Consider the following 24,721-nt stretch of genomic DNA (forward strand, 5'->3'; position numbering starts at 1 on the left):
TACTTTCCTTATATTTGGAGGACAAAATGTTTGGATGCTGTTGCTGACAAATCCAAAACTCACACTTCTTGCCAAGAAGAGGGTCTGTTCCAATGTTAATTGTATTATGCTCAATCCATCCCTTCCCTTTCCCAACTTAGCTTAAATATGGAGACTATTCTTCATACATTTCTGCCACTAATCATTCTTCTACTGTAAGTTGTTGTTTTATTTTTTTTTTTTCTCCTATTAAAAAAACTTATAGGAGTGCAATATGCTATGGTAGCCAGGCTATTGGTAAGACAGTTTAGACAGTAGATGCTCCTGCAGCCTTCTTTTTTAGTAGCTGTAACTGTGTTCAAGTTAGCAGAAGAATGAGGAGATACAATAACTGTATAGGAAAAACTAAACAGAAGCATTTCCTGAAGCCACTTTGCAGTTGAGATGAATGAGTAATGTCACAGTAAATATGAATGCCAATTCATGCAGTTAACAGTGATGTTGTAGACTGCACTTGGGATGTTTTTGTCCCAGGTTACTGTGTTTTAGACCACAGTTTGTTTTCCCATCAGTGAGAATGTTTACCTACAAATGTTCACTTTAAACTATGTGATTTTTATAGCCTGTCTCTAATACATGAAAAATAAGACTGTAGCTTTGCAATAAAAAGGCCCTACTGTGGTTCAGCTGTTTTTGTGTAAGGAAGAATGGGTTGGCACTCAAGCAAATAAAAACTCACTAATGTTACCACATGTTCATAAATGACTGTGGCAATTAAGTACACATACAGATTATCCTCTTTATTTTTTAATAAGAGGTTCTAATGTGCAAGATGGTTTCATTGTATGGGCTTATCATGGCTAAATTCTTCAATTTCCCAGATAAACTGAAGAGTAGCACAAAAGCTACTGAAAACAAGGCCAAAAAGTACTCAGTGTAATCTGTAAATGTAAATGATGAGCTAAATGCAGACCAGCAGACTTCCACTAACACTTTCCAAGGACAACTAGCAGTACTCCTGGGGCTGTGCTACAGCCTCTGCAGGTAGCGCAGTCATAATTGCTTCTCAGTTCATGCAGAACTGTGGGCTGAGGTGTAATTTTGATAATTCACCTTCTTTTCCTCTCAACAGGCACTGGTGCTGTGTGGGCTGTTTTAATCTCCACCACCTCAGATGCACTACTACACGTTTTTGCTTGCTATTGTCTAGCCAGCTCTCTGCATGGGAACAGTTTTCCTCTGTTCCATCTCTTTGGAAATCCACAGTTTAGGTCCCCGCACCTCAGTGAGGAAGGAGGAGCAGGCCGCCGCCCCACCTCAGCCACCACCAATATGGCGCCCGCCGTGCGACGCACGATAGGCCGTGTCCGCGAGGACGCATCCAAGATGGCGGCGGCATAGCTCCACCTCCTCGCTGCCACGCCAAGATGGCGGTGGGGCGGGACGAGGTTCGCCACTCTCCGCCCAGACCGGAAGCGGGACCGGAAGCGCGGCGGCGCTGGCGGAAGGGACCGCGCAGGAAGCGCCTGCCGGGGTTAAGGCATCCCCGCGGGCACAATAACAGGGCAGCGCTGAGGGGCAGGTAAGGGGCGGCGGGCCGGGCGGAGGGATGGCGGGTTCGTCAGCTGCAGCCGTCCGCCCGGTGTGCGGCCCCTCGCTAGGCCGGGCCTGGCGCGACGTTTCTGTCCCCTTTTGCTGTTGTGTGGGGACCCTCGCGGCGTGACAGGCCCCGAGGAAAGCGGGGGGACCCTGGGTGGGCGCGGGGTGCCCACTGGGGCTGGCTGCGGGAGAGCAGCGAGGGAATCTGCCTTCGTAACCGCGTATCTCAGCACAAAATCAGCTGTACGCCGCGGAGCGAGCGCTGCTCGTAGCTTAACTCTCCTCCGTGGTGTCTCCGCAGCGTTCACTGCTGCGGGGCCGGCAGCTCCGGCTCGTTCCGCTCCCCTGGCGGTGGGCCTCGTCGTTCCGGCTGAGGGCGGCTGTGATGAGGAGCTGCTCGGGCTTACGGTGACCCTCAGCAGCTGAGCAGGGAAGAACCAAGCTCGTTTGCTTGTTTCGTGATCTTTTTTAATTATTTTTGAAAACTGAGTCGAGTTGGCAGCATAGAACGATACGTGCACCTTTAACTTGTCAGCGTAGGGCCTGGAGTAGCATGCGTTCTGCAGAACACTGCTGCATAAGGGATTCAGGCTCTTTTTCCTTATTGGTAGGAGCCAAGAGCAGCTACAGCCCAATATCAGAGAAAGTTGTGTTTGCTGTCTTTAAATCTGGATTTTTCTAGGCTTCTTCCTTTCATGCTGGTCTGCTAATATCTTCCTCTTCCCTCAAATCACAGTCTACCATCTTTTACTCTGTTGTACTTGAAATACTTCTCTACTTTAGTCCTAAATCTGCTTGTTAATCAAGATTTTTTGACGTATCTGGCTCTGTGCAAGTTGAATGATCAGGTGATATTCACTTATAGTACTTCTTTTCATAAGAACCCAGTGTCAAAAGTAGTTTGAAGTCAATTGCAGGCTTTCTGAAGTGGAAAAACACTACAGTGCAATATTGCAAATGCTCTGAACTTTCCCAGCGTGCACTAAAAAGAAATGCAGTGTGTGTACAGGCAGCACCCTTAGAGTTTTCAGCTTTGGCTGAAGAAGCCCCAGCCAATCCAAAGAGATACATATGTCTTACATACAGTTCAGTAGCAGAAGATGCCAGTTATGCTACTTTAATATCAGTATTGAAAATGAAATTAACTATGACACTGTGCAGTTGTTAATGAAAAGTGTGTAAAAAGATATATGTTTGTGAAAGCACATGTTTTTCAGCAGTTACATCACAGCGAAGCTGTCATTATTTCAAATTTTATGCCAGCATGTAAATTTTTCATGTTCCAGAACACAGAATTTTCCTTTTAATTACCAGGAGATGCTTTGTTTATCTGCTAAGGAGCCATTTGCACATAATAAAAAGCAAGTACTGTGCTGTATTAAATCATGGTGAGCACTATAACAGAAACACGTCTGATAAATCTTCTAAAATCCATCTTTTTAAATTTGTTTTCTCTCATCCACTGAATTTTGCTATTCGACCTGTTAAACAGGTTTACTGAGTTAATGCTGTTTTGCCCTACTCAGCAGAAAGCATTCCTCAGGTAAACAGTAGTACTAAAGACATTTCTCTTGCTGCTTGTCTGTATAAGATGTTAACTCAGTTATTCTGTTGTTAATACGAAGTTCACATTTATTTCAGCTATGTGTTATTTCTTAGAATAAATGCTTTTAAATAAAACTTTATTTATTCCAGTCTTTCTGTGCCAGTGTGTGCTGTTGGGCAGTATAAGCAGAAACACTGGAATTCAGTAAAGGGAGTAGGGAGGGGATGTCCTGCACACTGCTGCTGAAGCGAGATCTTTGAGCTTTTCAGCAACTTTGATCTTTAACTAAGCTACCTGAGTAGTTTCTTTAGCATTGTAACCTTTCAGAGGAGGCAGCCACTTCCTTCTTTTTTTCAGGAATTATCTGGAGCCTGGCTTTTTTAAAAAGGAAAATTGTTTTTCTGCTGGACAGAGGCCTTGTGCTGTTTCACTGGGAGATCTCTAGTTGGTGTTTGATAATCTCTTGTTGTGATTTGTCTTGATTGACAAGTATGTGAAGATACTGAAGACATTTTATTCACACAGAAGAGATAATCTAAAATCTGTGGTGATTTTCTTCTTTATCAATTTCCTCAAAAGTTGGAAGGGCCCCCACAATGTTTGTTGAGTACAACACCTGGCTCCATGCTGGATCCCACAGAAATCAAGCTTTATTTCTGAGTATTGCCCAAATGCTTCTTGAACTCCATCAGCTCAATGCCATGACCACAGCCCTGGGGAACCTGTCCTGTGCTCTCTGGGGCAGAACCTTTTCCTAATACTTTTGTGACCATTCTCTGGCACTCCATTCAGTTCCATCAGGTCCTGTGGCTGTCACCAATGAGGCGCCTGCACCTCTACTTCCTGTGAGGAGCAATAGATTTGGGAAGTCATGTGTGAGACCTCACATAGCAGGCAAACTACAACTTACTGAAAGAATTTCTCTATTTTTCAGTTAATTCAACTGCACTGTAGTTTGTTTTTCCTTTTATTTATTTATTTATTTATTTATTTATTTTAGAAAGTAAGCTTAAGATGGTGTATCTTCTATTCAGTCCTTCTCTCTCAGTTGCACAGAATTTGCGTAACGTGAACGTTTTCTTTCTTCAGAAATCATAGCAAATATGGGTCCCAGGCGGAAAAATGTGAAACCATGCTCAGTGAACAGAGAAGGTTCTGAGTCTACCAAAGCTGATGAGCCAAAAGATTACATGAACCAGCTCTCCCATGAAGTGCTTTGCCACATCTTTAGGTGAGCAGCTTATCGGAAGTCAGTTTATTGTTTATTATTATATTGTTTTGTTTTGTTTTCTAATCTTACCTCCATTAATACTTGTGTCACAAACTGCCCAGAAAGTATTGAGGTACTGTGTGTGAAGAGTTGGATAAAAACTGACTTTAAAAGGGTGAGGGATCAGTCTTTCAGGTGCAGAATTCATTTAGATGCTTTGAAAGTTGACTTGTGAACGTGATGAATAGGAAAATAAGTGAGAAACAACAACAAAAAGAGTGATTTAATTTTGTTCACAAGCATGTGATGACAAGTGCTTAACGATTTATTTCAGTGCAGAAATATGTATCTCAGGTGTTACGTAGCTGATAGGCTTTGTTTGAAATTGTATCTGCTTCGCAGTGCATACAAAGGGGAACTTGGATGAGTGTATTACCTCACCTTCATAACAGCCATCCTCCAAGGTGTTCACCCTGCCAATTATATTGGAAAGATAGCATTTTTTGTGACAAGTTCTCTGAAAACAATAGCTCCCACAAGATATTTGCAATTCGAATGTGATAGTATGTACCAGAAACTGAAAATAGCTTTGATTAAACAGTGAAAAAATTATGGTGGCAAATAGTTTGGTTGACAGTATTAGTTAGAGAACTAAAACACGTCCCTGCTTTAGTATTCAATTTGTACCTTAAATATCCTGTATTTAGTATCAAAAATTGGTCTGTCTTTCTCTCTAGCCAAATTTCACACTCTAACAGAGTGCTGTCTGAAAATTCTGTTTGAATTAATTTTGTTAGATGTTAGAAATGTATGAATTCATGTAGCCATCCTTGAGATGTTCTTTATTTTGGAAAAAGCTGAAGGAATTCACATTTGATAAATCAGAGGGGTGTTTTTTCCTCTCCCAAAGGTACCTTCCCTTGCAGGATATCATGTGCATGGAATGCCTGTCCCGGAAGCTGAAGGAAGCAGTCACTCTTTATCTGCGAGTAGTGAAGGTTGTGGATTTATGTGCAGGCCGTTGGTGGGAATACATGCCCACTGGTGAGTAATTCACTCACTCAAGATCTGGCATTAAAGTGGTGTTGAACAAAGCTGGCTGTGCATGCTGTCCTGTTATTTATACTGACATGTACAGGGTGAATTTTCAAAAGCAGTAAAAGGAGTTAGGTGTTAGGCTTTGGATTCTTTTTGTCTGATTGTGAGGTTTGGGTGGCTTCCTCAAGTTTGTGTGTGTATGTATGTATATTGGATGCTACTGTAGCTGAAATGGGGATTCTTTGTAGCAGTCTGTAAATACAATCTGTGTTTGTCTGGTTATTGTAAGGGAATTAAACCAAGGGTTAATCCAAGAAGAGTCTGTTTGCATGCAGGCAGGAAAAAATACAATGGAATGAGAGAGCAACTCATCTGCCGCCACTTTACAATGTAAGAATAAATAAATTTTGATGTCACACGTCAAGCTATCTTCAGATCCATAGATAAGTTTGGCAACTTAGGTCACCTCTGTGGGTATTAGAATTTTGGTTGAAGTTTGTTGGGGGTGAGAGCTAAAATAAGTGAATTCTAAAACTTAGAGAATCCGCAGTTAGATGTATTAGGACTGATATCAGATACGTGATTGCACCTAACCTAAGACAGTTGTATATAGAGATAATTTACTGGTTTAAAATCCCTCTTATATGTTGTCTTATGTTAGAATAAAATAATCCTTTGCTTTAAAAAAAATTGTCTCATTTTTTGGGGAGTTATGAGCTGTGCTCAATAGTGACAGATACAGACAACTGATCTGGTTGGGTGTTGTTTAGCCATATAGTTGATAAATGGGATTCCAGAAAAGATAGAGGCACAAAGCCTGTCTGCAGATGTCCATCATCTGAAATGGGCGAAAGTACAGTTAGCCCTGTAGCTATGCAAATACACTGAAGGAGAGTTAGCAAGCCTGCAGAATTCAAGGCAGAAGCATGTAGACCATAATTTCTATGATCTGGAAGCAGATGATAAGCTGTTGCTTCACTGAGTACATCTTTTGACGTTAGAATTTACACTGCCATATAAAAGCGACAACACGTTTGGCTTTCCCTTTACAGCTGGGTGTCTGCTGTTACACAAATACCAAATCTGTTGTTGTCATCTTAGGTTTCACTGATTCCAGTTTCCTAACGCTGCTGAGGAAGATGCCAGACATTGAACAACTTTATGGTCTTCATCCCAGGTATCTTGAAAGACGCAGAGTTCGTGGCCATGAAGCTTTCAGCATTCCTGGAGTTCTAGAGGCTTTGCAGGCCTGTCCAAATCTGTTGGTGAGTGGTTAGATTCAAGAGAGAGATTCTTTCAACAGCTGAGATAATTCTTGTTATCCAAACAGAAAAGTGTGGGTTACAGGATTTTGCATCCATATTTACTGACCTTATACTGAAATCTGGCTGTACAACACAGCATTTAATTGTGACCATATATGTAAGTGAACAGTGCCTACAAGTACTTTGTTTAGTTGCACCAGTGGGAAACACAGGTGATGCTAAGTCCAGCTATGAATTTAAACTGTTTCCTCTTGCTTTTAAAAAGATAAGTCTCACTGCAAATGTCCAGTAAAATGACACACTGCATGATATTTGGTGTGTTACTGAGAAATTTACATGGCTAGTAGGATATCATTGCTTAAATTTATTGCTTGCTGTTACTGCTCATGCTTATTGTTGCTTAAGCATTTACTTTACTTCTCTTTTTTTTCCAGGGCGTTGAGACCTCCCACTTAGAGCTGGTGGAAGCTATCTGGACATACATGCCACAGGTTCATATTTTAGGGAAGTTTCGTAATCGTAATGGTGCTTTTCCAATCCCTCCTGAGAACAAGCTGAAAATTCCTATAGGAGCTAAAATTCAGACTTTGCACTTAGTAGGTGAGTGTTTAATGGTGATGTGTATTGCCTTAATCACAGGTGAATTTAAAGTCTTTCTAATTCTGAGAGATTGTCATTATTTTAAAGAGAGGAAACTTGATTTTGTGGAATTTTTTGAGATATCTGTTTTAATATAATAGCAGGGAAGTAAAGTCTTAAACTGTATTCACTAACTGAGGTGAAGGACTTGTGCTGAAAACGTGTACAGCTTTTATCACATCTCATGTGACAAAGAAAATGCTTCATTTTTAAAGTCAGAGTATTAATCTGAAGAAATTTATCCTGGAGTTTATACTTTAAAATGCATTTTTAAAAGTGGCTCCTGAATTGAACTTTCATTTTGTTTATGTATTATTAGGAGTGAATGTCCCTGAGATTCCTTGTATCCCAATGCTGAGGCACCTTTATTTGAAGTGGGTGAGACTCACTAAACCACAGCCTTTTAAAGATTTCCTTTGTATCAGCTTACGCACTTTTGTAATGAGAAATTGTGCAGGTAAGAGGGATTCATCTATGGTTTTAGCACATTGCAAATCTAATGATTTTGTTAAAGCTGCATAGCTATCAACTGCAAATGGAAATCTGAGAGGAGTTGTTTTATTTAAGGTGTTGTATAGGAATATATTTCTCTCTTATTTGATGCTGTGTAATTCTATTGACATCTTTGAATTATTTAACATGATATGTTTAATTTTGTTACGTGAACAACCTTTTACCAATATTCATCTGTTCTGTGTAGGACCCACAAATTCTCTGAAGTATGTTCCCCTAGTGACAGGCCTGGCTTCTGCCCGAAATCTGGAGCATCTAGAACTGGTTCGTGTTCCATTTCTTGGAGGACTTATTCAGCATGTAGTAGAAGATAGCTGGAGATCAGGTATGAAACTTCTCTTGTACTTCAAATAAATAGATTTTAAAAAAAATTATAGATGTATTTGGTTAATTCTCTTGTCACATCAACACTGGTAGAAGTGTAGAAGGCTTAAGGTTGTGTGATGAAATGAAATAATGTTTTTTTTGTCAGGTGGTTTTAGGAATTTGCACACTATAGTTCTGGGAGCTTGCAAGAATGCACTTGAAGTGGATCTTGGCTACCTCATCATAACTGCTGCACGAAGGTATGGCCCTTCAGATGTTTCTTCTTCCTCTTTTTTCAAAATAAGAAATTAGTAATAACTAATTTCAAAAACGTGAAGAAGCAGAACAGCATTCAGAAGTTTAAGGAATGAGTACTTGTATTCCTTGGCTAAATAACTGGAGTTCTTTCTGCATCTGAATCATACTGTGTCTGGAAAGTGCTGTGCTGTTTAGTCTTGCTACTCTGATGTTGCCATGTGATTGCAAAATACTGTCATAAAGATACAAATGTTCTCTTAATCCTACCATTGGTGAGATATATTCTTTGTGCTACTGGAGTGCATCTTCTTGAGTAGTTTCTGTGACAGCTATTTGGGAATGCCTCATAATATGAATAATTCTTGATTGCATTCAGGTTGCATGAAGTGCGGATCCAGCCTTCCTTGACCAAAGATGGTGTTTTTTCTGCTTTGAAGATGGCTGAACTGGAATTTCCACAGTTTGAAACTCTTCATCTAGGATATGTTGATGAGTTTTTACTACAGTGTATGACATTTTTAATATACATAAATTATTTGATAAATACAAGGATTAAAAGAGTTGATGTCAATGTTCAGTCAATGTCTAAGAGTGATTATAAAGAATTCTAGTTTACTCTTAATGAGGCTGCTGATCTCATACAACAAAATGCGTGTTTGTTTTTTTCACTTCTTGAAATGCTCATTGAAGTTAGGAAAGTCTCAGCTTTATTCAACTGAGGTGATTGTTTGATCCACTTTGCAATTTGGACTGAAATAGGGAATTAGAAAATCATGCTATGAAAGGCAGTTTTCTAAAGTTTACCACTATTTCTACTGTCTTTCCCATAGGTAAAATGACAAATGGGGACTTGGTGAAGTATGGCTTGGCTGATGTGGTTGAAAATCCAGGAATTATTACAGATATTGGTATGAAAGCTGTAAATGAGGTTTTTTCTTGCATCAAGTATCTGGTCATTTACAACTGTCCACATCTACATAACCCAAATAATTGGATCACAGGTATTGCACACTTTCTGAAATTCTAGAAATATTGTGTGAATAGCTCACATTTTTATGAGCAATTCATGCTAAATCTTAACTTTTAAGAAATAAGATCCTCTTAGTAAGAAGCAAAATAATTAGGTACCAGATGGAAAAAAAAAATAAGTCTTGAAATGTAAATGTGTGAACGATTCATTGACTACATGCATACTTTCTGTATTCAAATGTGAAAGTGTTTGCACTGCTAGGCAAGAAAGTACCATATTTTAATATATAAAATGGCAATATGATCTACTTTTTATATGCGTATCTTAAGAATGCATATTTTTATTTTAACCTTCTTGAATGCACATCCTTGCAGGTCTTGTGGTGGGAAGATTGTTAAATCCTGTGGCCCTCTGGATTTTATGAATATTTCAGCTGCTAAAAGTACTAGGGAGAGAGTGAGAAACAGATTAGGTTTCTTTTCAATATCAGTACTGATGTGCTATGAATTAGAAATGAAGATACAAATTTATTTTGTGCAATCACTGAATAATAACCATAAGATAATAAAATGACTTGTGACATTACTCACAGGAACAGTACACAGGATAATACAATGTAACTAAAATGAACATCCACAGAATTAATGTTTTGCTCTTCTTTACAATTCGAAGGTTGGTACAACATGAAAACCCCATAAAGAGTGATTTTAAAACAGATTTTTTTTATCCTCATACTACTGCTTATTCTGTTTTGTCGTAAGTACAATAGGTGATGCATGGTTTGGAACCAGAATGTTGCTGGTAACAGTCAAAAGGGGATACCAAACTCTAACCAAACTGCCTACTCTAAAATCTGGAAAGACTACAGTGAAAAATAAATGAGATAGGAGTTCTTAAGGAAATAGATCTCTTCTCTTCTGCAGATCATTCAAGATGGACCCGATTGGTTGACCTCACATTGGTGCGATGCCACGCGATAAAGCTAGATTCGTTTAGTCAGTTCATTGAGTTACTGCCAAGCTTAGAATTTATTTCTCTGGACCAGATGTTCCGTGAGCCTCCTAAGGTGTGTATTTTGGGGAATTAATTTGCTTTTTATTTTTGCCTGCTCATTTGAAATACAGTGAACTCTAGCAGTTATGCGTACTTCTAAAAGTTTTAGTAATTAAATTGAATAGCTTGGTGAGCAAATTATTAGGTTTGCAGTTGCTGTTATTATAGCTTGTTAGAGAGAGTGGTGCTGCTTTTGCAGAGAAAACTGTGACATTTCTAATACTGTCAATTTTCATGTGACCAGAAAACGTGATCCTTGATCATTAGTTCTATCTTGAGGCTGCTGTGTTCCAAGAAGACTATATAGGCTGCTCATTTATTGATGTAAAATCATCTAATAGCATATGACATATTTCAGTAAGTTAAGATTACATTGTTTGTAGAGTTTCCTTTCATTAGGATCCTTTGAGAGCAAGGAAAGCTTTCTGGATTGCCAAACTTAAGATAGACCTTTGCAGTGTATAACATAAGGAAATACTAGGAGTAATTTGCTAGCTCTCCTTATGGATATTGGTCTCTGTATACTGACAGAATGCTTTTTTTCTTAGCAGTAGGGTACATTACAGAGGTAATCTGTCAATGTTTTCGAAGCTTTAGAGTTGTTCTTTGCTTTTAGGGCTGTGCTCGTGTGGGCTTAAGTGCAGGCACAGGAATCGGTGTCTCATCTGCCCTAGTCAGCAATCAGAACTCTAACAATGACAATGACAACAACAATAATCACCAAAATAACAACAATCCCAACATCCACCACAACAACCATCAACATCCAAATGACCAAAATGAGGAGAATGAGCTGCGGCAGGATGGGCAAGCTGAAGGGCAGCAGATTGCAGCTGAGGGTAATCTCTGATCTTTGTGAACCCTACTGGGCAGTCAGTATGCTTGTATTTCTACTTACCTAAAGTCATAGAGAACATACAGTATATGTTGAAAACTCTTACAGTTCCTGGTGTGTAACTTTAATTTTTTTAACCTTTTCTTAGTGCTGACTGCACATCGCTGATATCTCTGATAAAAGCCATCTCTCTGTTGTATCTAGTAGCTGATGCAAAGACATTAAAAATCAATGACTTGAGGCAGTACTGATGTCAGCAGTGTAAAACTTCAGCGTGATACTCATTCATGGAGGTGTGAGGTGTTTTCTAGGCTTCTCTGGTCAGGGCTTGGGAGTGTGTCATGGTGTCAGTATATTTTTAAGCTTTACCAGTGAAGACAGATGTCATTTCAAGGAGTGGAGATGTAAATTCTGATTATACTACTCATTGCAATGGTAGAAGACTTTTGAAGAGTGGAAAATTTGGGAGAAATAAACCCCAAAAACTAAAAAAGAAAATAAAATGAAATGAAAAAGACTAAAAAGTCTAGGACTTTAGCTAGAAAACATAGAACAAGTTGCTGTGGGCACTTTTAAGTAGAACAGGTCTTTACAGGACTTCAGTGTGCAACCTTGAGACTCTGTGAAGGAACTGACTTACTAGGTGTTGATTGAATTTCTCTCCATGGGTTTTGTTACTTTTATTTCCTTCTTTTAACTGTACCTCAATCTTCTCAGCACTAAATGAGATGGAGGAGGTGGCACCAGAAGAAGGGATGGCTGCTGGACAGGGCCACAGCGATGTCCCTGCTCACAGCCAGGCTGTCGTTCCTATGGAGGTTGATGAAGAGCAAGCAGGTAACTATGCTTTTGGTAAGAAACTGCCTTTTGGTATCACCTTCTTAAGGTGTTAAATATTTCAGTGTAAATTTGGTTATTAATTTTTTTTTTCCAGGTGAAATATCTGGTGCATTTGAAATTATGTTGCTAGTACAGCTTATCTCTGTGAAGAAATTTAGTCTATTTTAAAGTCTGTGTTACAATTTCCAATTTTCTTCTGCCTCTGTTATTAGGTAACTTAATAATATACATGTATACTCAGGGTTGATAATTCATGCTGCTTTTAATGATGGAGACACAGAATGAATGGTGAAGTTGAACGAATGAAGCTAAATTGAACTAAATTCATGTCTTTTAATTTTTTTTCAAGGAGTTCTAAAAGTTCTTCAGACTTTTAATCCACTCTTCTCTTATTTTTACTTGAACTGTTGTGGTTCTTCTGTTTTCAGGACCGAGTGGCATTCAACCTGTTGTAAAAGCAGCACCTATTACTGTACACGATTCAGACAGCGAGGATGAGGAAGAAAACATGGGAACAAGAGCCTGCATCACTAACAACATTGCACAGAATTACTCAGATGGAGAAGAGAAAACCAGAGATCCAGTGGAAATTAAAGAACCTTCAGGTGTGGAACAGCTGGGTGAGGGCTGGACAATGTTCTGCAAAATTTGTTCTTCAGTCTTTCAGTCTTGTTTACAGTTTTGTAAAAGGCATGCATGTTTGTTTGCCTCCTACTCTTTTCTTTCTTATTATAAGTAAAGAATGGAGAGGCAAGGACATCTCTCTATGAGCTCTGATCATGTAGTTGCTGTACAGATACAAATCAGAAGTATGGTGCTGGACTGCTCTGCAGGCAGAAATCTGTCACTCTTTATTTGCAAGTGTGTGTAATAATTTATCATGTCTGTGAAGCCAAATTTGCAGTCTTTTGTATTTATGATTACCTGCCAAAGCATTGCTGCTGGTTTAAAAAAAAAAAAAAAAAAAAAAAAAGTAATAGTTGTGGCCATCTTTTGGTTCATACAGGACCTGTGGAATTGTCCTGGAGGGAGGGGATGCTTCCAGGTCAACTTTAGTTTGATAGGAACTTTAGAATTCTCAGGGTTACGTTCAGTATTCTGTGTTCACCACTTCTCAACAGTGCTCACAGTGATTACTGTGTGTGTGTGTGTGTGTGTTCTTAGTATATGTATTATTGAGAATCAGAGGCTCTTTGTGGTAGTATGGCAACTATAGAGAGATGCAGAAAAGGGCATTCCCTCTCTTGCAGAATTTAAAGCTATAGTGTGCGCAGCTGTGGCAGTAATTCTGAGTCCTGTGTCCAATACTGTGTGACATGCTGTCTTTCCAGCAGCACAGATGACTTACTATTTCCTGTAGTTTTTGTTCTAAGTGAAGTGGTTTCATATGTATGCAAGAAAGGAGGAAGTCCAAGTCAAATTATAAGTAGTTGACAGTTGAAGTGCATGTGGTATTAAGACTTGGTGAGTTCTAGCTAAGCAATTAGCATGAAAGTCCTGTATTGTGAAAGACTGAGAAATGTACTGGTCTGATACTGATTTCATTTCTGCAAGACCTAGGAAGAATCAAAGCTGCAATGAAACAGGTATCTTCTTGTAGCCATCATACTCCCTACACCTAATCTCTCTTGTCATTTTAGCACATTTCCATGAGGCTGTATAGGGCTGTAGTTACAATGTAGATGTCGGTTCCCTTTGGGGAGTTGAAATAACCTGTAGTAGAAAACAACAAGCATTTAGAGACAATTGGATTGAACTTCTGTAGAGCCAGTAATATTCTGGGGGGCCTAGTTTAGTGTAATTAGCTGAGAGAAATAAGTTAGTAGACTTTTAGGTTATCCTTGTGATTTTGTACACTATTCACTGTGTTTCTTTGTTCATCTGTAAACTGAAATATCTAGTGCCTACCTACACCCTGTTTTGTGCCTAGGAGGGAACCTAAGGATAGCTGGTGAAAACACAAACTTTTGTCATATCTACATTATTATTTAAATCCTCAGATTTATTCCTTATATTTAAGAAAAGAGAAACCTATAATTAAAAAACCTATAATTTTTTTCATATTTTTGTGGTTATGCCTTTTTAACTAACTGGTTAGCTGATTTGTCAAAATATTGACCTTTCTGGCAAATACATATCATATTTACTGACACAAGTATACACACCAGCACACCACTACAAAAAGAGCTGAAAGACTTTATAGAAACTGAACAACCGCTCAAATTACTGTTAATTCACGTAACATCTGAAGGAGTTGTGAATAGCATAATGGTCGTGACAGGATTTGTTATTGTCCTCTAGGCTATATTCTGTTTTAAGAAGCCTAAAAAAGTAGCTAGCACTCTATTTATTTGAACTGTGTATTTGGTTGTCTCATTGTTTTCTGATATTTAACTTACAGTGAGTGGTAAAGGCAAGACACCCTTGCGGAAGAGATGCAGTGCCAGCCAAGTGGGCCAGGCAAAGCAGTTCCATATGGAGGAAAGCAGCTGTGAGAAAGGTTGTCAAGTAACAAGTGAGCAGATTAAAGCAGACATGAAAGCAGCAAGTGACATGCCTGAAAGGAACAAAGGCAAAGATTCTTACCCGAGTTGTGGTAATGCAACAGGATCAACAGGATCATCCAGCTCCTGCAGTGCTATTTCTCCTAGCCCTGACTGTGCACAGACAGCTGGTAGCCACTGTGCTGCCACCAGCCTAACAGCTGCAGATGAATCCAGGCAATGTGTCTGCTCACCTTGTAAAAGTGAAGGTTCCAGTGAGAGAGAGACTGAGGAGACCTCTGTTTGTTCCAGGTGTTCCTGCTACAAGCCACAGGACACGCAGCGGAGGACTAGTGGGTGTTGTGATGGGGAATGCCCATCCACCAGTGGTGCCTGCAGGAATGGACGGAGCAGCACTGGGTCAGATTTTGCACTTAGGACTCTGCCAAACTGTGGGTCTCCTCGAGAGGCAAGTGATGAGAGGACTAGTGGGAGTGCCTGTGGGCCTGCTAGTGGGGAGGAGAGCTTGGGCTCACAGAAGAGAGGCTGTGAGATGCAGTATAAAGAAGAATATCCTCGCCGGCCGCTGACGAGAGCTAGAAGCAAGCTGTCACATGTCCCTCTGGTGTCAGAGTCAGGTATGGCTTATATACAGTGCTCATTTCTGAGTAAACTACTGTTGTGCCATGAGAAAGTGTTGAACAACAGCAACACCCACAGGTAATACTGAAGTTAAGCATGAAACATACTGAATAATAACTTTAAGTGGTTTTCAGAGGTTCAGAACAACTGGCTTCACTGCCTTAGCTAGATAAAATAACAAGTACCTCTTTAAAGAATGCCATTGATGTTTTTCTCCATGCAAGTATTTCTGTATGTTATCCATACCTACAAAACAGCGTTTCATTTACCAAATGCAACTTCTTTTGATAGCATCTCTCTTCCTGTGAAGGTTGTCATTTATTGAAACTTAAGACTGCCTCCCCTATTAAAATTCTCCCTTTAAAAGGAAGACGACAGCAGATATGCTCAGATCTCAGAAAGAAGGCGAGAGTTAATAATTGATACTTTATCAAACAATAACAGAAGCCAACATTAGGATAGAGATTTAATACATACAAACTTGTGCACTTGCATGTTGGACTTCATTTCCAAGTGTATAAGGCATGACAATCAAAAGTGTTGAAAACTGTTTTTTATTAAATTAGTTCACTTTTCACATAGTATAAAGCATATGAATGAAACAACAACAAAAAAAGTCCTGAGGGGCTGACATGAAGTTGGAAACATTGGGAAAGAAGAATAAATGCAAGAGGTGAACTTGCTATTTCTTCTGAATTTACTTGCTTGCCAAAATAATAATCCTAGTTTGGCATAGCAGAGTTTGTAATTACCTCATATACCCAACATTCTTTGCTGAGAATACCTGGCAATAAAAATGGAACTGAGAAATGTAGCATGCTGGTTCCAGGGCTGTATGTGATGCAGGTAGAAAGGATTGATAGCAGATTCATATCTCTGGTAACATGGAATAATTCAAACACAGAAAGTCCTTATGTCTTTCCAGTTTAACTTAGTGTTCCTAAGTGTTAACAAAACCTAAATCATGTGGGAAATTGTTCCATGGCTGAACGCATCTCGGAAGAAGTGATCTTATTTTTACATTTAATATTTTTTCTACTTTGCTCCATTATGACTAAATACTAATCCACATTACTTAATTAAAAGAAAGTATTTCCTCTCTATCTTTATAAGTCAGTCGGATCTTAATATTATTTTGCTATAGAATTCAAATATTTGAATTGTTTTTCTATAAATAACCTGGAAATGTGCAGTAAAAGTCACTGCTTTCCACTATTCTGGTATAAATGAAACTGATGTTCAGATTCTGTAACAAACCTATATTTGATAGTAGAAAGTTTTCTTTTTTCTTTTTTTTCTTTTTTTTTTAATTACTTAAACAATGGAATGAGTTGAACATCAAAGCCAGTGAAATTTGGAAAGCATTCCGACTAGTAATGACCACTGACTGAAATATGGTGTGTAGTACTGATTTTTACCTCAGTAAAAATGCAAGCCACAACTTTTCCTGTAATAAATCTTTTCATTTTGACATGTGTTAGTTCTCATTTGTGGTGAAGCAAGCTTTTCATGAGCTTAAAAAAGTTGTGTTGAACCTTCTGTAAGGCCATGGGCTGATTCTTGAGCAATTCAACACAGAATTGGAGAGCTTTTCCTGTGTTGTAGATAGTGAAATGCTTCCTGTCTGTAAATACTGTGGGAACTGTTAAAAAGTAACAAACAGCAGCAGCAAATCAAGCAACCCTCAACTAAAACATGGGAATGATGGTTCATTTTTCATGATCATTCGTTCATAAGCTACTTAACATCAGATCTTTCAGTCTCTGGCTCCCCTAAAGGATTAGGCAGAATTCTGCAACTCATGAGCCCACTGAGTATCACTTGTAATTAATAGTTCTCATGTGTTGGAAGTTGATGATGTTACATATGTTAATAAAGATCTCTTTCTGTTAATAGTGATATAGAATAGTTAGTATTTTCTAGTATTCTGCACATTTATCTTGATTGTAAATCTTTGTAAACATGCCATCTGTTTTACAAAGAAAAAAGTTAAAGAGTGATTCACTTTAGTAAAATAATTGATACTTTTGATCTGTTAATCGTAGAAAATTAATTATAGGGCATTTTTTTTTCTTCATGTTGGAAATAAAGGTGGTGATCTATTCTTTTCAAAGCTTTGTATTTTAAATGAAGAAGGAATTTGATACAATTGATGCATTTTAATAGAGTAAGAGGCAGTTTGGGGACCTCAGATTATTTTGTACCTGGGCATTGTTTGCAACGTCAGGAAAAGCTCAGAGTTATAAAGAACTGACTTTCAGGTAGTTTGAGGTTATTTCTACTATTTAAAACAGTAAAGGTATTTTGTTACTTGGATTTGCTAAGAGCTTGCTGGATTTAAGATTGTTTGCTGCAGAGAACCAAGTGTAACTTAACAAACTGCCATCTGTTCTTTTCTTGGCTCGTTGTCCCTGATTTTGGACAGTAGGTCAAGCATTCCTGTGTTTTCATCTGTAAACAGCACTCCTACCTACTCTGGTCCCCAGATTATTCTACACAAATGATTCAGAGCAACAAATTTGAAAATCTGTTTTCTAGAATCATAGAATGACCTGGGTTGAAAAGGACCACAATGCTTATCTAGTTTCAACCCCCCTGCTATGTGCAGGGTCATCAGCCACCACATCCAGCCTGGCCTTGAATGCCTGCAGGGATGGGGCATCCACAACCTCCTTGGGCAACCTGTTCCAGTGCCTCACCACCCTCCCTGTGAAAACCTTCCTCCTAATATCTAACCTAACCTCCCCTGTCTTAGTTTAAAACCATTCCCCCTTGTCTTATCACTATCGACCCATGTAAACAGTCGTTCCCCCTCCTGCTTATATGCTCCCTTCAAGTACTGGAAATGTTTTGGTGCAAAGAAAAGATACGTAGTTTTTTTAGGACAGACAGGTATTTTGATCTAGCTGTATAAAAAATAAGTATGTGTTCTTAATGGATATTTTCACCTAGGAAATGCCTCTGTTCTCTTGAAATGTGAACAGAGGAGAACTTGTTCTGGTACTCTGCTTTCAGAAGTGACCAAACCAAGGCCAAGGCAAACCACGAAGCGGAAAAGGACTGCTGACAAGTCCACAAGCACAAGTGACCCAGTTATTGAGGATGATCATGTTCAAGTAAGATATTTTTGCTTACTCACTACAAGCTTATCAGCTGGGGGTGCTCATGGACAACAATACAGTAGCATAGACTTGTCTTTCTTCTAAGACTGGATGTTGTTCTATGTGGTCCTGTCTGTATATAGGAAAATTCTGTTTTAGGTGCAGTGATACTTGGGCTGGCTTGAGAAGAGCAAAGTAAATGCTAAAGCTAAAATTGAAGCTACTCAGATGCTCACACAGCTACAGTGCTGCATAAAGTCCTGCCTTCCCATACTGTCTGTGATGTGCAAGGAGAAATTTTCTTCTCTGACATTTTATTTTTGAAATGACAGCATAGGCTACTGCTGATAAAAGAAACATGGTGTATATAATTAACTCTAGAAATAGCAGCTCAATTGTAATGTTGCAAGCTGAGGGTTTTCTTACTATGCAAATAACTGATAGATGATAGATTTTTCTGATTAAAATCTTTTTTTTTTCTTTTTTTTTTGATCCTGTGAAGTTATTCTTTTGCATTTTGTGATGTTGCTAGTCAGCAGGAAGTCTTTTTTTTCTGCCATTATGTGTCTAGTCATCTCAAATGCCTGTGAACCCAAGTTGTAACATTTTGATTAGTATCCCCTCAGTATCTTTGTGTATCTGGCAGTAGCAGCTTATTAGATTTGATTTGATTTTACCCTGTTATGGATTTGTTTGTTTGTTTTCACCAGGTACTGACTTTGAAATCCAAAAATCTTGTTGGAATCACTTTGACCAATTGTGGAATAACGGATTTGGTACTGAAAGACTGCCCCAAAATGATGTTCATACATGGTGTGTAGCTAATGTTATGCCTGTCTCCTCCATCTAGGATCATTAGAAGTTTCTGAAGGAAGGAAAGTTAATCCATTGCTTTTCTATTTATTAGCTGCTTTGCTACAAGTCAAACTGATATTTAGAATTATTGCATCTCAATTTGAATGTCCTTTTCCTTACAAACTGTAACAGGTTTAATAAAGATTAGTATCGGAAAATCAACAGTTGAAATTATGACAGTTACAAAGATGGAGATATTTATTGAAGAGAGAGATAACACAACAATTGGAAGCTGATGAAATGATTTTTAAAGCACCTTGTTGTTTCTCTCATTTCTTCCTGCTTCCACATATTAGTTAGCTGACATGATGATGTCTTCCTCCTTGTCATGATAAAAATCTATTTTAAATTATGGCACTTAAGATGCATTAGATTCACATTCCAAGTTGTATGACTAGTTCTGTAGTGAAGCGTTGTGTCATTTGTTGTTTTCTCTAACATAGGCACCAGCAACATGTTTTCTTCTGAGATGAAGTATCTTTGTTTAACAGAGAAGGAGGAAATTATTTCTTCATTTATTCCAGAATTCTTCTTAAAACATCAATTAACTTTTGACTAGATTTTGGTGACATGAGCATGATTACTAGAAAGGAAATAGCTTTCTTTTACCCTGCAACACTCTGTATTGGATCTGATTGATAAGTCATTGGATTTCAATTGTGGAGATACACAGAAAGTTTCAGGGGGCTTTTTAAAAAGAAACAAAGGAGGAGGGAAGAGTACTAGATTGAATTTGACATGGGCTTTTATTAAAGTTCGAGCAGAACATGGAAGAAATTAACAGATGCTGTATTTCTTCAATATACTTAAGTTGCCGGATATCCAAATTACTTCAGTAATTGTTACTTACATTATTTGCCTTCTTTTGAAACAGTCTGCTTTGAAGATATCTGAAAGGAGAAAGCCTTTTCAGTAGTTTATTTCTTGTTTTCTTTTGATTCTTTTGATAATTTTATTTGCTTGTTTATAGCTACAAGGTGCCGGGTATTGAAACACTTAAAAGTAGAAAATGCACCCGTTGTGAATCGGTTTGACTATGCCCAGTGCAAGAAGTTAAATATGGATCAGGTCTTAGATCAGATTCTCAGGATGCCACCTGAAAGAAACCGTATCATTTATCTTCGTCCAATGCAGCAGGTATACAACCAGTTTCTCTTTTTTAATCACAAACAGAGCTGAAGTTCTTTGCCTGTATTTTTTCACTTCTCTTGGCTTCATTTGTTTTTCAATTAGTAAAAGAAATGTGGATGTTACAATAACTTGTTTATTAAAACTGTGTCCCATCAAGGCTTTTATTGCAGATTCTGGAACTTGGATGATACTGAATTTTAAGACTTAATGTTAATATCTCCAATAGTCATTGCATTACAAGATATTAAAAAAATCATGATGCATTGAATTAATTCCCAACTGAATAACTAAAGGTAACTTTAAGAACCTAGATGCTACTAACACAGCTTGTAGTTACACATAAGCAGAAGCATGACATAGGTGTAGGTATCTGAAATCTTTTACTGATGTCCTGTTAGCAATTAATGTTTTGAATGCTGCTGTAAAGCTAAAAGCTGCATCCTCTTTTAGTGCTGAACAATGTTAGAATAAAGTTTTGGTACTGGCAGCCATCTTTTTCTCCCTCAGATTACTCCTAGGAGAACTAAGCACTGGCATTAGTGATTTGTTGAGGTCATTTTGACAAGCAAATAAGAGAGCTTGATCTAAAATCCAGACTAATTTTTGACTTGCACTCAAGCTAGAATGTTCTGTGTTATATAGTGGTGCTCCTGCTTTTGTGCAATGTAATGTAAGTTTCTGGGTCAGATTTCCTGACCAACAAGGGAAGGCTGATTTGGTATGAAAGCTTTCTTTGAGTCTTAGATCTTAAAGGAGAGTAGTAATACTATTGAAAACAACTGGACCAAAGACAGTTCTGAGCAAGTTCAGACTGTTACATAGTTTTGTAAAGGATACATACACACTGGAGTTGGAAAACCTCATCAGAAATACCATATCCCACCAACTTCCTTCAGAATTCGTCATTGGCAAAGCTGTGCTAGGAAAGTTTTACTCATATATTACATGATGTATGATGTTGAAATTTCATTTAATTGTCCCCCAGAATTTGGGAGATTTTATAGATGTCTGCTCTTGACTCTAAAATCACCTTCCTTTGTATCTCTTTGTTACAAGTCTTTATTTGCCTTCTTTCACAGGTCGACACACTGACTCTTGAGCAAAAGATATTTAGTGGCCCCTATCCCTACCACATTTGTATAATTCATGAGTTCAGTAACCCTCCTAATGTCCGCAACAAGGTGCGCATTCGGAGCTGGATGGACACGATAGCGAATATTAACCAGTGAGTACTTGTCCTTCAGGAGCTTTATGGAAAATATACTCAGTCCTTATTCAAAGCTACAGTTAGCTGTAGGCTTGTGGTACTCAGTTGCAACATTAAAAAACAAAAAGCAAACAAAACCACCCTAGTTTGTTGGCTGGTGAAGTTTGAATTCTACATGGTGTATTGATATAATATCAGTGTTAAGATAGATCCAACAGAAAACTTAGATTAAATAAAACTGGTCATATGAAAAATGCTGTAGAATTCTCCAGTTCTGTTCCACACAGTAGTAATGCAATTTAACACTGAAGGAGTCAGGGTGGTTGAGAAATATTTTCAAATGGGAAGCCAAATTTTGTCTTTCAAAAAAGAGAGAAGACTGATTTCCTTCAAAAAATTATATTTCTGGAGAAGATGATGTACAGTCAATTTCACTTTATTACTGAGGAGCAGAAATTCCCAGCAGCAGGCAACTGTATACAGTGACTTCTATCCACATACTTTAAATCTGTGTTTCTGTTGTCCAGGTTTGTCACTAAAATGGTTAAAAGAACAAATGTATTTTTGAATGTTTGTTTAGATGCAACTGTGTTGGGTTGTTTTTTGCAGATAGAGGCTATGTGTAAAAGTTACCTTAACTCATTGATCTAAACAAGTCATATTCTCCGTAGTTACTCAGTAGTGGAGGGACTTCATACTGGCTTTATGTGAAGGTCTTAGAGGAGCATTTCTATGGATTCAGGCTCATTAAAGTAAAGGTTATGCAGTAAGATTTCCCATTTGGTTCTTCTTCCTCCTCCCTTCACATTTCCTAGCAATACTGGCTGTAATCTTTTCATCCATCTCTCTAGAGAGCTTATTAAATATGAGTTCTTCCCTGAAGCAACACGAACTGAAGAAGACCTGAAGAAATACACTAAGTACCCTTGGGGACGAGATATTTACACTCTAGAAGGTGTGTGTCTGTAGAGACCTGAAAGTTGATGCTCTTTCTCTTGCTAAGATAAGTAACTTTGATTGCATCACGTTGTAAGAGACATGAATAATCATTCTTGTGAGGGAAGTGGAGGACCTTTAGCACAGAGTGGAGAAGTTTATGTTGAGAAGATGTTTCTGCATTGAGAGTGCTGATGCTACAGGCGTGCTGCTGTCTCCCTTGTATCTTCATCCTGTCTGTCTTCTAGGCATTGTGGATGGTGCCCCTTACTCCATGATTACTGACTTCCCATGGTTGAGATCACTGAGGACAGCAGAGCCAAACAGCTATGCCAGATACGACTTTGAGGATGATGAGAGAAGTGAGCAGTCTTTTGTTGAAAACTTCAAAGAATTTTCATTTGTTGCTTGGTCCAAATCTGACAGAGTGTTTCTTTTTTTGTTGTTGATGTTGTTTTCTAATTCTTATACTACTTTTTTAGACTATAAATAACCACTTGTAAAAGTGTTGAGAGCTGGAGAAGAAGGGGGACTGACAGTATAGTAGCGCGAGAGTGGATTGAACAGCTTGGAGACTCCTCGTTATGACAAATCAGAAAAGCACTCTAATGTTTAGCCTGAAAACGTGACAAGTGTGTCATACCCAGAAGAATTAACTTAACCAATGTTCAGTGGGCAGAATCAATAATGCAGGCAGTCTCAGCAGAATAAGTTCTGTACAGCGGTGTTTCAGAGTTTGAACAAGTAGCAAAACAAAGAAGGGTAATATTTTAGCTGGAGTGAATGCACTTAAATGTACACAAAACTAATGTTGTGATGTGTAGATCTAGCAATTCAAGTTCTCAGGAGTTTCCTGGTGTTAGTAGTCAGAGCTCAGCTTCAGTCATGCTTCTGTCTTGGTGTTTTGAAGTGAAAAGGTAGGCTAAAGAAAGTCCAACAGAGAGAGGAGTGAGGTTCACAAAGCATTGGGAGAAATGGGGAAAGAACTTGATTGAAAACTCTGGAACAGAGAATATGTGGGATAGAGTTTAGGATACGGTAAGCCTCTTTCTGCTCAGGAGCTTGTCTTGTAAAACATTACAGGGGACACTTCCTAGGGCTTCAAATAAGAAGCTTGTTTGGTAGCAGGGATAAATATGTTCTTTTACTACCTAACTAGGAAAATCTTGGAATTTCCTTCTTTAGAAGTATTCTTAACTGCCATGGTTTCAGATGTAAGTATCTAGCTCTGTTTCAAAGAGGATGAACCTCAAGAGGATGAGTCATGGCTATACGTTTCTGTAATATTTTTTTTAAACTGGTTCATAAACTCTATGATTGCAGTTCAGTATGCAGTCTGAAATGTCAAAAAATGATATGTATTCGTTTAAAAGGTGTAGTTAGCATAAATAGGGTGTTAAAGCCATAAACAAGACAGTTGCTTCGTTCTTAATTACTCTTGTTTATACAACATTTAAGTGATTGATGAAACAGGGAACCAGAAAGCATGTCAGATAAGTATCAGGAGGAAGGCTTTGTTGTGCTTTCAGGTTCCCTTCACCCACAGGCACAGAGACTTAGTGTCTATTAAATGAGGATTAGAGCTATTGAAAAGTTTAAATGAGGGGAGGGGAAGGCAAAATAAATCTATGAATTCCACAGCAGGAAGGATTGCAGTTTTTATTCTTACACTTTCCACAGCTACTATTTATGCACCCCGGAGGAAAGGACAGCTGTCTGCAGACATCTGTATGGAAACAATAGGAGAGGAGATCTCTGAACTGCGCCAGATGAAGAAGGGGGTATTCCAGCGTGTGGTGGCTATCTTCATCCATTACTGTGACGTCAACGGCGAGCCAGTTGAGGATGATTACATCTGAGTGGATCCCCTGTCATCTCTTCCTCGGTTCTGGTTGGCTCTGCCCGCCATAGAAGCAGGTGGATTCGTTCTGAATGCAAAGCGGTCTTTTGAAACACATACTTTGCAGTTGCTCTTACTCTGCTTGGAAAGAGCATGTAGTAAATGTATAATGAAAAGTAAAAATTGTATACTAAGGTTTGTACATAGGTGAAACAAAAGAAAAAACTTCCTAATACTGAGACTTTATTTCATATGTTTATACAATTTAATTTAAATTCCATTTTAATGAAGGCCAATGATTAGGAACAGGGAAGAATATTTGAATTTTTCAGCCCATATAATTCACTGCAGTTTTTTTTTCTTATAAACAAAATCCCATTTGCTGTGTTCAAAAGAGTCATCACAGTCTCTTTTAATCTGTGCCTTTTTCTTGAGCATTTAAGAGTCCAGTCTGAGTAAACCTGTTGAGCACAAA

The 24,721-nt window shown here is 38.4% G+C and overlaps 1 protein-coding gene across 11 annotated transcripts; it reads left to right on the forward strand.

Annotated features, from left to right (window-relative positions):
• The first annotated feature begins 1,416 nt into the window (after positions 1-1,416).
• Positions 1,417-24,721, forward strand: FBXO38 (F-box protein 38). Of its 11 annotated transcripts, XM_085236592.1 has the most exons (23): positions 1,417-1,561; positions 4,214-4,355; positions 5,245-5,378; positions 5,708-5,762; positions 6,550-6,637; positions 7,072-7,237; positions 7,596-7,733; positions 7,977-8,114; positions 8,262-8,355; positions 8,730-8,860; positions 9,184-9,354; positions 10,247-10,389; positions 10,993-11,215; positions 11,929-12,063; positions 12,480-12,671; positions 14,453-15,172; positions 18,129-18,292; positions 18,988-19,090; positions 20,103-20,269; positions 21,343-21,488; positions 22,322-22,425; positions 22,655-22,768; positions 24,087-24,721. In XM_085236592.1, exons 2-23 carry the CDS (start codon positions 4,228-4,230, stop codon positions 24,263-24,265), a joined length of 3,633 nt encoding a protein of 1,210 aa, XP_085092718.1. In that variant the 5' UTR covers positions 1,417-1,561; positions 4,214-4,227; the 3' UTR covers positions 24,266-24,721. The 11 variants fall into 11 exon arrangements, 10 of the variants coding, with proteins under 10 accessions (XP_085092718.1, XP_085092722.1, XP_085092715.1 ...); XM_085236596.1 differs by lacking the exon at positions 5,708-5,762 and having other exon boundaries at positions 5,261-5,378; XM_085236589.1 differs by lacking the exon at positions 5,708-5,762 and having other exon boundaries at positions 1,418-1,561; positions 6,474-6,637.

The sequence above is a fragment of the Meleagris gallopavo genome, chromosome 15, assembly GCF_905368555.1.
Source record: "Meleagris gallopavo chromosome 15, MGAL_WU_HG_1.1, whole genome shotgun sequence".
NCBI classification, from domain to species: domain Eukaryota; kingdom Metazoa; phylum Chordata; class Aves; order Galliformes; family Phasianidae; genus Meleagris; species Meleagris gallopavo.